The sequence below is a fragment of the Saimiri boliviensis genome, chromosome 2 (genome assembly GCF_048565385.1).
Source record: "Saimiri boliviensis isolate mSaiBol1 chromosome 2, mSaiBol1.pri, whole genome shotgun sequence".
Lineage (NCBI taxonomy): Eukaryota > Metazoa > Chordata > Mammalia > Primates > Cebidae > Saimiri > Saimiri boliviensis.
In genome coordinates this window covers 96746510-96759104 of record NC_133450.1, presented here as the reverse complement: position 1 = coordinate 96759104, position 12595 = coordinate 96746510, and the positions used below count along the sequence as shown (strand labels likewise).

Here is a 12595-nt window from a genome sequence, read left to right as displayed (position 1 = left end):
TGCTGACTTTTTACATTGTCTTCGATGACTTTATTATATTCGTGCTTTTTATTATCTGAAGACTTAAAATCTTCTGGGAAGGAGGTCTAGTGTGAATAATAAATGAGAAAGTTAGGGCAGCAGGCATCTGAGGTACACAGAGAACAATGTCAATCATGGGAGCAGAAACATTCAAAAGTGAAGGAAGATGGAGGAGTAAAACACAAACTTCCCAATTTTTCATTAAAAAATTGTTTTTCATTAGTAAGGCTATGCTCTCTATAAGGCTAGGCATGGTGGCTCAGGTCTGTAACCTCAACACTTTGGGAGGCTGAGGTGGGCAGATCACTAAAGGCCAGGAGTTTGAGACCAGCCTGGCCAACATAGTGAAACCCCATCTCTACTAAAAAGACAAAAACTTAACTGAGTGTGCTGCCGCATGGCACATGCCTGTGGTCTTAGTACTCAGGAGGCTGAGGTATGAGAACTGCATGAACCTGGGAGGTGGAGGTTGCAGTGAGTGACATGGCACCACTGGCATCCCAGCTTGGGCGACAGAGCAAGACTCTGCCTGAAAAAAGAAAAGATTCTCTCTCTAGGATTTTGCCTTCAAAAATGATAAGTCACAGGGCACACATTAATATTCTTATTTTTTTGTAAGTTTCTTTGGCTTTTACTTTTTACAATTCTGAAAACAAAGTAGAAAAAAATTGCTAGATGTAAATTTGTAGAAAGCAAAATTTAATAAGTAGTTAATAGTATCTATTATGTGCAAATATAAAGCTAGAACAGTAAGGTCCTCTTCTCAGACAAATATCTTAAAATCTTTCATTCAGAATTTAAAATCCATCTCAAGAAAAGAAAAAAACAAGGAGGAGCAAAGTTTCCTAGATAAATGGTAAGAATTAGTATAGTGAAGAAAACATTGAGGGTTTTGCTACTGACTTAAGAGGCCACCTAGATGCAAAAGCAACAAATAACATTACCAGAAATACCACTGGTTAGAAAAAACACCCTATGTGTACCCTTTTTTAATAACTTACTGAAATACACATTCCTGTGAAGCAAGAGATAAATAAAGAGTAAGAGTCTAAGAAAAGAGAAGGTGTGATATTAAAGGAATACAGTACTTCATGATGCCATGTAAAATTGTCAAAGTAAAATAATTGTTATAAGCATTATATCAAAGTTTAATGCAAAAACATTAATTTGAATTGCATCAAAAATAAGGTGAATTAATAAATGGAAAGATATACAGGTATGTACTAAAGCAAATACTAAATGTTAATGGTAGAATCTAGGTGGTGAGTATGTTTGCAAAAATGTTGGAAAAGTGAATGCAAGGATTTTCTTTCAAAAACTTACATTTGGTTATGTATGATGCAATAAATAAAAAATAAATAAAAGTCAGCAATAAAGATATTATGAGTCCGTAACATGAGACCACAGCATACAAAACAAACAAACAAACAACAACAACAAAAAAAAAACCACAGAATCTCATCCCTATTAAAAATACAAAAATTAGCCAGGCATGGTGGCACATGCCTGCAGTCCCAGCAACTTGGGAGGCACATGAACCTGAAGGCAGAGGCTACAGTGAGCCGAGACCATGCCACTGCACTCCAACTTGGGTTACAGAGCAATACTCTGTCTCAAAAAAAAAAGAAAGAAATTAAAACCATCTTCCACAAGAGGGAGTCCAATTCATTGAAACGATCTTTAACTTCATAGGTTCAAATACGTTTTGGGGGAATATTTTTCTCTAGTCCTGGAGAAAATACAAGCTAAAGCAGCATACACTGTATTTTTAAAAATAGAGAAAAACTAAAGAAACACCAACGAAGCTTAAAACAAGCAGGAGATACCCAAATCAGTTAAGAGAAAAATTATAAATGACTAAAGTTCCCCAAGAAGAGTCAATAGGAAAACAAAAACAAGAAAATACTTAAAAAGACAAATCAGAGACTTGACCATATAGTCAACATGTATTATAAAACTAATAGATTAAGTATCAATAGGTAGATAAGGTGAATAAAATAGAAAACAATTAAACAGACATATAAACACACATATAGATAAATAATAAGGTGATGGTGAAATCACATACAGTGTAGAGAAAAAAAGGATAAACGCTAAATATTAGGAAAAAAAATAAGTTGGCCCCTATACTCATCCCATGCACTAAAACAGGGTTAAAAACTTTTAAAAAAGAAAAAAATTCCTTGACATATACAGGTAAAAAGAAAAAAATTAAAAATTATAAAAATTTTTAAAAAAATCGCAGAGTAAAAAGGCAACCTAAAGAATGAGAGAAAATATTTACAAATCGAATCTTTGATAAAGGATAATATCCAGAATATACAAAGAATTTCTGCAGGCCGGGCACAGTGGCTCATGCCTGTAATCCCAGCACTTTGGGAAGCTGAGGCAGGCAGATCATGAGGTCAAGAGTTGGAGACCAGCCTGGCCAACATGGTGAAATCCCATTTCTACTAAGAATACAAAAATAAACTGGGCATGGTGGTGAGTACTTGTAATCTCAGCTACTCAGGAGGCTGAGGCAGAAGAATCCCTTGAACCCTGGAGGCGGAGGTTGCATTGAGCTGACATTGCACCACTGCACTCCAGCCTGGGTGACAGAGCAAGACACTGTCTCAGAAAAAAAAAAAAAAAGAAGAAGAATTTCTGTAACTAAACAACAAAAAATATAAATAACCTAATTTTAAAATGGGCAAAAGAGTTACATAAACATTTCTCCAAAAAACATATACAAGTGACCAACAAGCATAATGAAAAGATGCTCAACATCACTAATAATTTGGGAAATGCAAATCAAAGTCATAGTGAGATATCACCTCATGCCCATCAGGATGGCTATCATAAAAAATAAAATAAAATAATGAGTATTGGCAAGGACGTTAAAGTAATTGGAACCCTGATACAGTGTTGGTAGGAATGTAAAATGATGCAGCCAGTGTGGAAAATAGTACTGGGTTCCTCGAAAATTAAAAACAGAATTACCATATGACCTAGCAATTGCCCTTCTCAGTATATATCCAAAATAATTGAAAGCAGAGTCCCAGAGAGGTATTTCCATACCTATGTTCACAACAGCATTAACAAGAGCCAAGAGGTAGAAGTAACCCAAACATTCATTAATGGATAAACAGATAAACAAAATATGATATACATACAATGGAATACTATTTGGCTTAAAATTGGAAGGAAATTCTGACATATACTACAATACAGATGAACTCTGAAGACACTATGGTAAGTGAAATAAGCCAGTCAGAAAAAGACAAATATTATATGATTCCAACTATATGAGGTACATAGAGTAGTCAGACTCATATAAACAGAACAGTGGTTACCAGGGCCTGGAAGGAGGATGAAATGAAAAACTATTGTTTAATGGGTACAGAGTTTCAGTTTTGCAAGATGAAAATGTTCTGCAGATTAGTTGTACAACAATGTGAATATACTTAATATTTGTAGAACATACACTTTAAAACATGTAAGACGGTAAATTTTAGGTTATGTGTATTTTATTGAAAAAATTTTTAAAAACAAATATACAAAGCAAGATAAATTAAAATAAGAAAATACTATAAAAAAAGAAAATACAGGTGAATATTAGCTGATAAAAATGATATGTTTTTAATAGCTAAAAGCAATGGAAGAAATCTTAAAATCAATAGATTAAAAAGTTAAACTGTTATATAAGAATTATTCAACAAACTAACGAGCAATAACAAACTGAGGGAAAATAACTGGAACAAAACGACAAAAGCTTAATCTCCTTAATATACAAAGATCACACACCAATTCATTAGACAAACAATAAAACCCTATGTTAAAAAATGAGTGGGCAAGCAGAGTGGCTCATGCCTATAATACCAGCATTTTGGGAGGCCAAGGCAGGAAGACTACTTGAGCCCAGGAGTTTGAGACCAGCCAGGGCAACATAAGGAGATCTCGTCTCTACAAAAAATTTAAAAATTAGTGGGCATGGTGGCATATGTCTATAATCCTAGCTACGCAGAAGGCTGAAGTGGGAGGATCACTTAAGCCTAGAAGATTTTGGTTGCTGTGAGTTGTGATTGTGCCACTGCACTCCAACCTGGGTAGCAGGGCGAGATCCTGCCTCAAAAAAAAATCAATGAGTAATGTATATAACCTACAATTTACAGAAGACATAAATTATTCTATTGGGAATCCAAATTCATTATATAGTCTAAAATCAATACAAAAACTCAAAAATGTTCTTCACATACAGCAAGGAAAAAAAAAAAGAAAACAGTACAAATATTGTTTGTAAATAGTCAAATAAGGCCAGGTGCAGTGGCTCACATCTGTAATCCCAAGACTTTGGCAGGCTAAGGTGGGTGGATTGCTTGAGCTCAGAAGTTCAAGGCTAGCCTGGACAACATGGTGAAATTCTGTCTCTACAAAAATACAAAAAATTAGCCAGACATGGTGACACATGTCTGTGGTCCCAGCTACTCAGAAGGTTGAGGTGGGAGGATTGCCTGAGCCCAGGAAGTGGAGGTTACAGTGAGCCAAGATCACCCCACTGCACTCCAGGCAAAAACAAACAAACAAAACAAAACAAAATAAACAAATTCAAATACAGTTTGGTATATATATTCACCAAATATTATGCAGCCATAATGTTCATGAAGAATACCAATACATCAATATAATGTTAAATAAAAACAAGATTCTAGCTGGGTACGGTGGCTCACACCTGTAATCCCAGCACTTTGGGAGGCTGAAGCGGGTGGATCACAAGATCAAGAGATTGAAACCATCCTGGCCAACATGGTGAAACCCCATCACTACTAAAAATACAAAAATTAGCTGGGCATGGTGGTGCCACCTGTAGTCCTAGCTACTCAGGAGGCTGGGGCAGGAGAATCACTTGAACCCGGAAGGCAGAGGTTGCAGTGAGCAGAAATCTCGCCACTGCACTCCAGCATAGCAACAGAGCGAGACTGTCTCAAAAACAAACAAAAACAAAAAACAAGATTCTAATCTAGACATACAGCTTTAGCCCAATTATATTAAAACCTACATAAACATGCGATGTGTAGGTAAACAGAAAAAAGATGGAAGAAATTACAACAAAATTTAACAGTATGTGTCTCTGAACAATTAGCTTACAGCATTTTATTTTTCTTCAAACTTCTATAATTTTGAAATTCTTTATAACTTAAAAAGATATTCTTAAAAAATAAAACTAGCAAGCAATAATACTGTATAATTTAAAAGCTCAGCTATACTTACCTGTTGTCATGGTTGGACTAAATAGTCCCAATACTGACATACTAGAATAGGAGATCAGGTCTTTATATAACTCCCCACTTAAATATTCTTCTGCTTCTTGGATAGATGTTATATTCACTGGATATGAAATCCTATTGCTGGATGAATATATAACTATATTAAAAATTAATTTTTAAAGATATTTTCAGTTTGTAAAAAACTAAAATATACTAAACATAGCAAATAATATATTACATAGGATAAATACAGAAAATTAAATATTATTCTTAAAGAAAATCAGACTCATTAAACAAAATTACTATCTCCCCAAAAGTGACAAAATGTACATAGACTCTCATGAATATTTATTTTATGATCTCAATTCTAGTATCCTCCTTAACCTATTTAAAGAATGTTAGCAAAGTCTGAGAATTAGAACTTTCACAGACCTAAACATTTAGAGATCTTGTAATAAAGCTGAATACTTACAGTTGGATAAATTTTAGGAGATTTTCAGTTCCTAACATTCCAGTGTAAGATACTGGGTTCTTGCCTTTCTTGTACATCTTTACAAAAGGAAATTCAGTAACATTTTGCTTAGTACATACATCAGACCAATCTGCACAGTTTATTCTAGTAAGAAGCATAGTAGATGTACCTAAATAAAAGGAAAACGCATATTTTGTAATTACTAATGTAGAAAAATGCATTTGCTTAGAATTTTCAATGTTTTTCTAGCCGATTCTTATTTTAATCTCTCAGCATTAAAGACTCCTGCTTAAACACTCCCTTCCCTTGATCTTTGCAACACCGTTCACTACTGACATTTTCCCCATCTTTACAGTGTCTTCTTTTTGGTCCCTTTTGCAGGTTCCTCTGCCAGTAGAGTTAGGAGTCCCTCAAGACTCAGCTTAAGCTGCCTTCACTTGTTTTTTTCAGTCTCTTTCTACACAACCTCAATAACCACAGACAATCTAATGAACCCTAATTTACGTCTTTGGCCCAAACTCCTTGAAGTTCCAGACCCATGTATCCTTACTACTTCTCTGTTTGCCACTGAACAGAAACATCCTCAAACTCAACAAGTCTAAAACCATACATGGTTCCTTTTCTGTGTTTGTTGGTGAATGTTGCTGCTCTGTGCAACTCAAAAAACAAAGCCTCATCTTTCATACCTCTCCATTCCCAAGCCCTTCATGCCTATTGATTAATCAGCATGGTTTTTTTTTTAATTTTACCACCTAAATTTTTAATATCTCTAATTACTGTCCATTTCTCTTTACTGCCACTACTCAAAAGTTGTAATTTCTCCTGAATAACTAGAATAGGCTTCTAATTCACCTCCTTGAATTCAGTGTCTCTAAACTAATGCTAGAGATATCTTTTCAAAACTCACATCTGTTTTGGTACCAGCTTACACCCACCAACCTTTGCAGAGTTAAATCTTTCACATCATGTACAACTTCAAGGAAGCCTTCTCTGATACACTGATCTACATCAGGTTCCTTTGTTATATGTTATCATAGAACCATGCTCCTTTCCTTACCTCCTTATGTAATTATATACTGCTCATTATCTGATTAATGTCTCTCTCTACCAAGACAACTCCTTAAGAGCAAGGAATGGATCTATTTATCACTGATTTTCCAGCACCTGCAGCACCTTAAATATGCATGTGAATAAATGACATATGTGAAACTCATCTAGGACTTCAGATACCTATCCTGCCTAAACATAATTTATTTTCCGCCTAAGAAAACACACAGTAGAATCTCAAACAGAAATCCCTACTTGCTCTATAATACAACATATAAAGTTCTCTAAAATATTATAAATCACTGTGTGGAAAGAGATCAAACACCAAATAAAACAAGCACCATACAACTCAAAAGAATAAATTCTAATAAAAAAATTTAAAATAAGATTTAATATAGTAGATCAAAGAAGGAATCTTTGTGTATCAATTTAGGATATACCCTAAATGTAACTTAATCATATGATTAAAATTGTAAACGTGATATTTTAACATTTTATCATGCAAAAATTTTTTTTTTTTTTGAGACGGAGTTTCGCTCTTGTTACCCAGGCTGGAGTGCAATGGCGCGATCTCAGCTCACCGCAACCTCCGCCTCCTGGGTTCAGGCAATTCTCCTGCCTCAGCCTCCGGAGTACATGCAAAATTTTTAATACTGAAATTAATTTGTATATTTTCAAAGATTCTTGATTCCTTCTCATAAATGCAATAACTTACCACTTTAGATTTAGTATTAACAATCTGATAATACAGGCAAGGTTTAGACTGTCTTATTCACTACTATATACCCACTACCTGGCACAATGTCTGTTACACAGGATGTACCTAGTAAAAACGTGTAGAATGTACACTGATATTTCTTCACAATTTTTAAATTCTTATGTTAAAGGATATTAATACTTGAATTTTGTATGATCATATAAACAAATACAAATCCTTATTTCTTCCCATATCTGACCTGCTAAGTGACCTCCTATCCAAGTTCTCTTATCCTTTATTTTAATCATTTTGACATACGAGTTAAGAAAAAATCATTTAGGCAGACAGCAAGAGTATGGGAGTCCTTGGTAAGGCTTTTCTTTCTTTCTTTTTTTTTTTTTTTTTTTGAGACGGAGTTTCGCTCTTGTTACCCAGGCTGGAGTGCAATGGCGCGATCTCAGCTAACAGCAACCTCCGCCTCCCGGGTTCAGGCAATTCTCCTGCCTCAGCCTCCTGAGTAGCTGGGATTACAGGCACACACCACTATGCCCAGCTAATTTTTTGTGTTTTTAGTAGAGACGGAGTTTTCACCAGGTTGACCAGGATGGTCTCGATCTCTTGACCTCGTGATCCACCCGCCTTGGTCTCCCTAAGTGCTGGGATTACAGGCTGGAGCCAATGAGCCCGGCCCAAGGCTTTTCTTTTTAATGAAAAGTAGCCCCAAATCAGGAACTAAGGACCAAACATTTTCAAGATGGCGGCTCCATTCTCCCTTCTCTGCCAGCCACGTGTGCTATAAGGAGCAGACAAGATGGCCATAATCAAATGGAAAGCCCACCTGTGTAAGATTAGGTTGAGGTGACCAGACTTCCCTGTGCCACTATGTAAAAATCATGCCTGATCAAACTAGTTCTATGAGCCCTATGTAAATCACACACCACGTCTCCAAACTGGACTATAAAACTCAGCACATTTGTCACCAGACAGTCCTCTCCTCTCAGATACCCCTCCCTTTAGAGAGGAAGCTGTTTCTCTTTCTCTTCTATTTAACCTTTGCTCTTAAACTCTTTGTGTGTGTCCATGACCTAAATTTTCCTGGTGCATGACAACGAACCCCAGGGTATATACCCCAGACAATGTAGCTGCTTCAATTTCATCAATAAACATCTGGTGATGCTTGTTTATACGAAGTGCCATGTTATATATTGACACCCAACTATGGAATATAAAGCTCTTCCAGCTGCAGTTGTTTTCAATAAGCATCCTCAACATGTCCACCACTGCTAAAAATGTGATTATTCCTTTGTCTCTACAGTTGAAATGGAAAACTTTCGTGTCATCTTTAAAACTAGAAAAGTAATACTGACATTTATCATTAAAAGTTATATAACTACTTATACTGAAGTTACCAATTTAAAAGTTTTATTTTCATTCCTGTAAAATGGTTCCAATATCTACTCATGTTCCAATTGGAATAGTCTAATATTCTAAGATGCCTATATTACTACATCTTACGTACTTTATCAAGGCAGTAATTTCAAATAGGTTCCTAATGTAAAGGACAAAATATGTTACCTTAGATACAGGTTTTTTGTAAGTATAAAATTTTGACATTTGCTGCCATCTGGTGACAGACTAAAAAACATTCTTCATTGTCTTGGACTAAGATGACAAATGGCTTTTTCCCACTAAGTCAATATGAAAGACAGATGATAGGACTAAATGCCTAAGGTATTATAATATTTTTCTAATTTATAAAGTTATAGTATAGGCTTCAACGTAGGCACAAAACATTATAACTTACGCAATGCATTTCCACATTACGTTCCCTGAACTTCCAAAATAGTCCATTTATTTGATATCTGACTACTAAAAAAATTGTTATTCATAAAGAACATAGTGAATGAAAAAAAAAAAAAACATGTATTGGGTTGCTTACTTACTTTTTTATTCTACAAACACACACAGCTCTGAGCTCTTGCATTGAGGGGGCAGGTAGTCTCTTTATTTGGTCATTAATTTTTAAAAAATGTGAGGAAATCTTTTTCCATTTTCATTTGGTGTCTAACTAAATGGGATAGGTAGGAGGATAATTAATCATATTGTTGAGGAACATTATCCAGTCACTACTTCATTATGATTTATATTTTCTCCTCCTTCGCTTTTCATCTAATTATTTGCCAATAAGGCTAGAGAATCTAAAAGAAGAAACTGAATTTGGTCCATAGATTGCAACTTGCCTTGCATAAAGGAAAATATGAAAGCAAATAAGAGGATTTGCTTTATAAAAAAATGATTAGAGGCTGGTTGCAGTGGCTCGCACCTGTAATCCCAGAACTTTGGGAGGCCAAGGCAGGCGGATTGCCTGAAGTCAGGAGTTTGAGATTAGCCTGGCCAACATGGTGAAACTTTGTCTCTACTAAAAATACAAAACTTAGCTGGGCATGATGGTGGGCACCTGTAATCCCACCTACTTGGGAGGCTGAGGCAGGAGAATCACTTGAACCCAGGAGGCAGAGTTTGCAGTGAGATGAGGCCACACCATTGCACTCCAGCCTGGGCGACAAGAGTGAAACTCCATCTCAAAAAAAAAAAAAAAAGATTAGACATCATAGTGTCTACAGATTTAATTACCCCTTCACTCAGTACAAATGAAAAGCTGGATTCAAACGTGGTTTGGAAATAAAAGAAATGGGGACAGACAGAACAGTGTGTGGAGGCTCGCATCATGAACTTTTGCTCCAGAACAACCACAGGAATACATTAGGAAAGCCAAGAGAACCCACAGTCCCTCTGAAGGAAGTGATTGTACCAGTAGGCCCTGGGAGACACCCCAAATACTGTGAGTGCCCAAACTGTGGAAGTGGGAAAGGCAGCTTGTCCACCCATGAACATACACCCCGACTGGGAAACCTAAAGGTCTAGATTACGTGAGAAGATTCTGACCTTACCTGGAGCTGAGTCAATTTGGAAGGCTGAGCAAAATTCAAGGGTAGAGGAAGCAGCAGGAAAACCCCTGTGGGATCCTGGGTCCCCTATCAAGCCATTTCTGCCTCACCTCACAGGGGTCCTTGAGAAAGGCTGCCAGGGGCATTCAGAAAAGGCCACAGGGAGAAGGAAACCTCCAGCTGAACTGTGTAACAGTTTGAACCAATCAAGAAGTCTCCTGGCCAGAACTTGGGGGAGGGCATGAATCCAACATGCAGACCACAGGTTGGGGAAGAAGGAAAGCCCTCCTTATTTTTGCAGGAAGCCTGGGGCAAGTTCTCAGCCCTGTTAACCCACTGCCTGGAAACAGACTTGGTGCTGTTTCCAGGGTACAGTGGAAATGAGACTGGCCCTTGTGCTGTGTAGGAGCTGGGTGAGGTGTGACTGCCAGCTTTCCCCCACTTCCCTGACAAGCTGCATGACACAGCAAAAGCAGCCATAATCCTCTTAGGAACACAACTCCATTGACCTGGGAACCTCACCCTCATCCCCTACAGCAGCCATCCAGCAAGACCTGCCCAAGTAGAGTCTGAGCTCAGACATGTCTAGCCCTGCCCCTATCTAATGATCCTTCCCAACCCACCCTGGTAACTGAAGACAAAGGGCATATACTCCTGCGAGTTCTAAGGCCCTGCCTAACCACCCATGCTTCTCACAATACCAGTGCACTTTCAAGCCAATGCTCTCTTGAAAGTGCCACCTCCCAGCAAGAGGCCAACCAGAACAAAAATAGTACATTAATCAACCAAAGCTAAGGACCCTCACAGAGTCCATTTTGCCCCTCTGTCACCTCCACTGGAGCAGGTGCCAGTATCCACAGGCTCAGAGACCCACAGATGGTTCGCATCACAGGACTCTGTGCGGACAACCCCAAGTACCATCTGAGAGACTTGCTAGGTGGCTAGACACAGAAAAAAGGTAACAATCACTACAGCTCAGCTCTCAGGAAGCCACATCTCTAGAAAAAAAGGGAAAGTACTACATCAAAAGGAAACACCCTGTGGGACAAAAGAAACTGAACAACAGCCTGGAGCCCTAGACCTTCCCTTTGAAAGATCCTACCCAAATGAGAAGGAACCAGAAAACCAACTCTGATAATATGACAAAACAAGATGCTTTAATTCCCCCCAACAACAACAACAAAATCACACTAGTTCTCCAGCAATGGATGTAAACCAAGAAGAAATCTATGATCTACTTGAGACAGAATTCAGGTTAGTTATTAAGCTAATCACGGAGGAGACAGAGAAAGGTGAAGACCAATGTAAGGAAATTGAAAAAAATGATACGAGAACTAAAGGGAGAAATAGTCAATGAAATAGATAGCATAAATAAAATTCAATCAAATCTTCAGGAAACAATGGACACATTTATCGCAATGCAAAATGCTCTGAAAAGTCTCAGCAATAGAATCAAACAAGCAGAAGAAAGAACTTCAGAGCTCAAAGACAAGGTTTGGAATTCACCCAATGCAACAAAGACAAAGACAAAAACAAGAAAATATGAACAAAGACTCCAAGAAGTTTGGAATTATGTTAAACAACCAAACCTAAGAATAATCAGCATTATTGAGGAAGAAGAGAAATCTAAGTTTGGAAAGTATATCTGGGGGAATAACTGAGGAAAACTTCCATAGCCTTGCTAGAGAACTAGGCATCCAAGTAAAAGCAGCACAAAGAACACCTGGAAAATTCATCGCAGAAAGATCAACACATAGGCACATTGTTATCAAGTTCTCTAAAATTAAGACAAAGGAAAGCATCTTAAGAGCTGTGATGCAAAAACATCAGGTGACATATAAAGGAAAACCTATCAGATTCACAGATTTCTCAGCAGAAATCCCGCAAGCTAGAAGGGATTGGGGCCCTATCTTCAGCCTCTTCAAACAAAAGAATCATCAGCCGAGAATTTTGTACCCAGTGAAACTAAGCTTCCTAAGTGAAGGAAAGATACAGTATTTTTCACACAAACAAATGCTGAGAGAATTCACCATTACCAAGCTAGCACTACAAGACCTGCTAAAAGGAGCTCCAACCCTTGGAACAACTCCTGGAAACACATCAGAAAAGAACCTTTTTAAAGCACAATTTCACAGGACCTATAAAACAAATGCAATTTTTTAAA

General features: G+C 37.2%; 1 protein-coding gene across 3 annotated transcripts in view; it reads right to left on the bottom strand.

Annotated features, from left to right (window-relative positions):
* TXNDC16 (thioredoxin domain containing 16) overlaps positions 1 to 12595 on the bottom strand; it is a 130532-nt gene that overhangs the window by 52397 nt on the left and 65540 nt on the right. For all 3 annotated transcript variants that reach the window (XM_039469220.2, XM_074393931.1, XM_039469221.2), the window contains exons 15-16: positions 5740 to 5908; positions 5272 to 5408 (exon numbers count right to left, since the gene is read on the bottom strand). In XM_039469220.2, coding sequence (XP_039325154.1) covers positions 5272 to 5408; positions 5740 to 5908 — 306 coding nt within the window. The remainder of the gene's footprint in view (positions 1 to 5271; positions 5409 to 5739; positions 5909 to 12595) is intronic.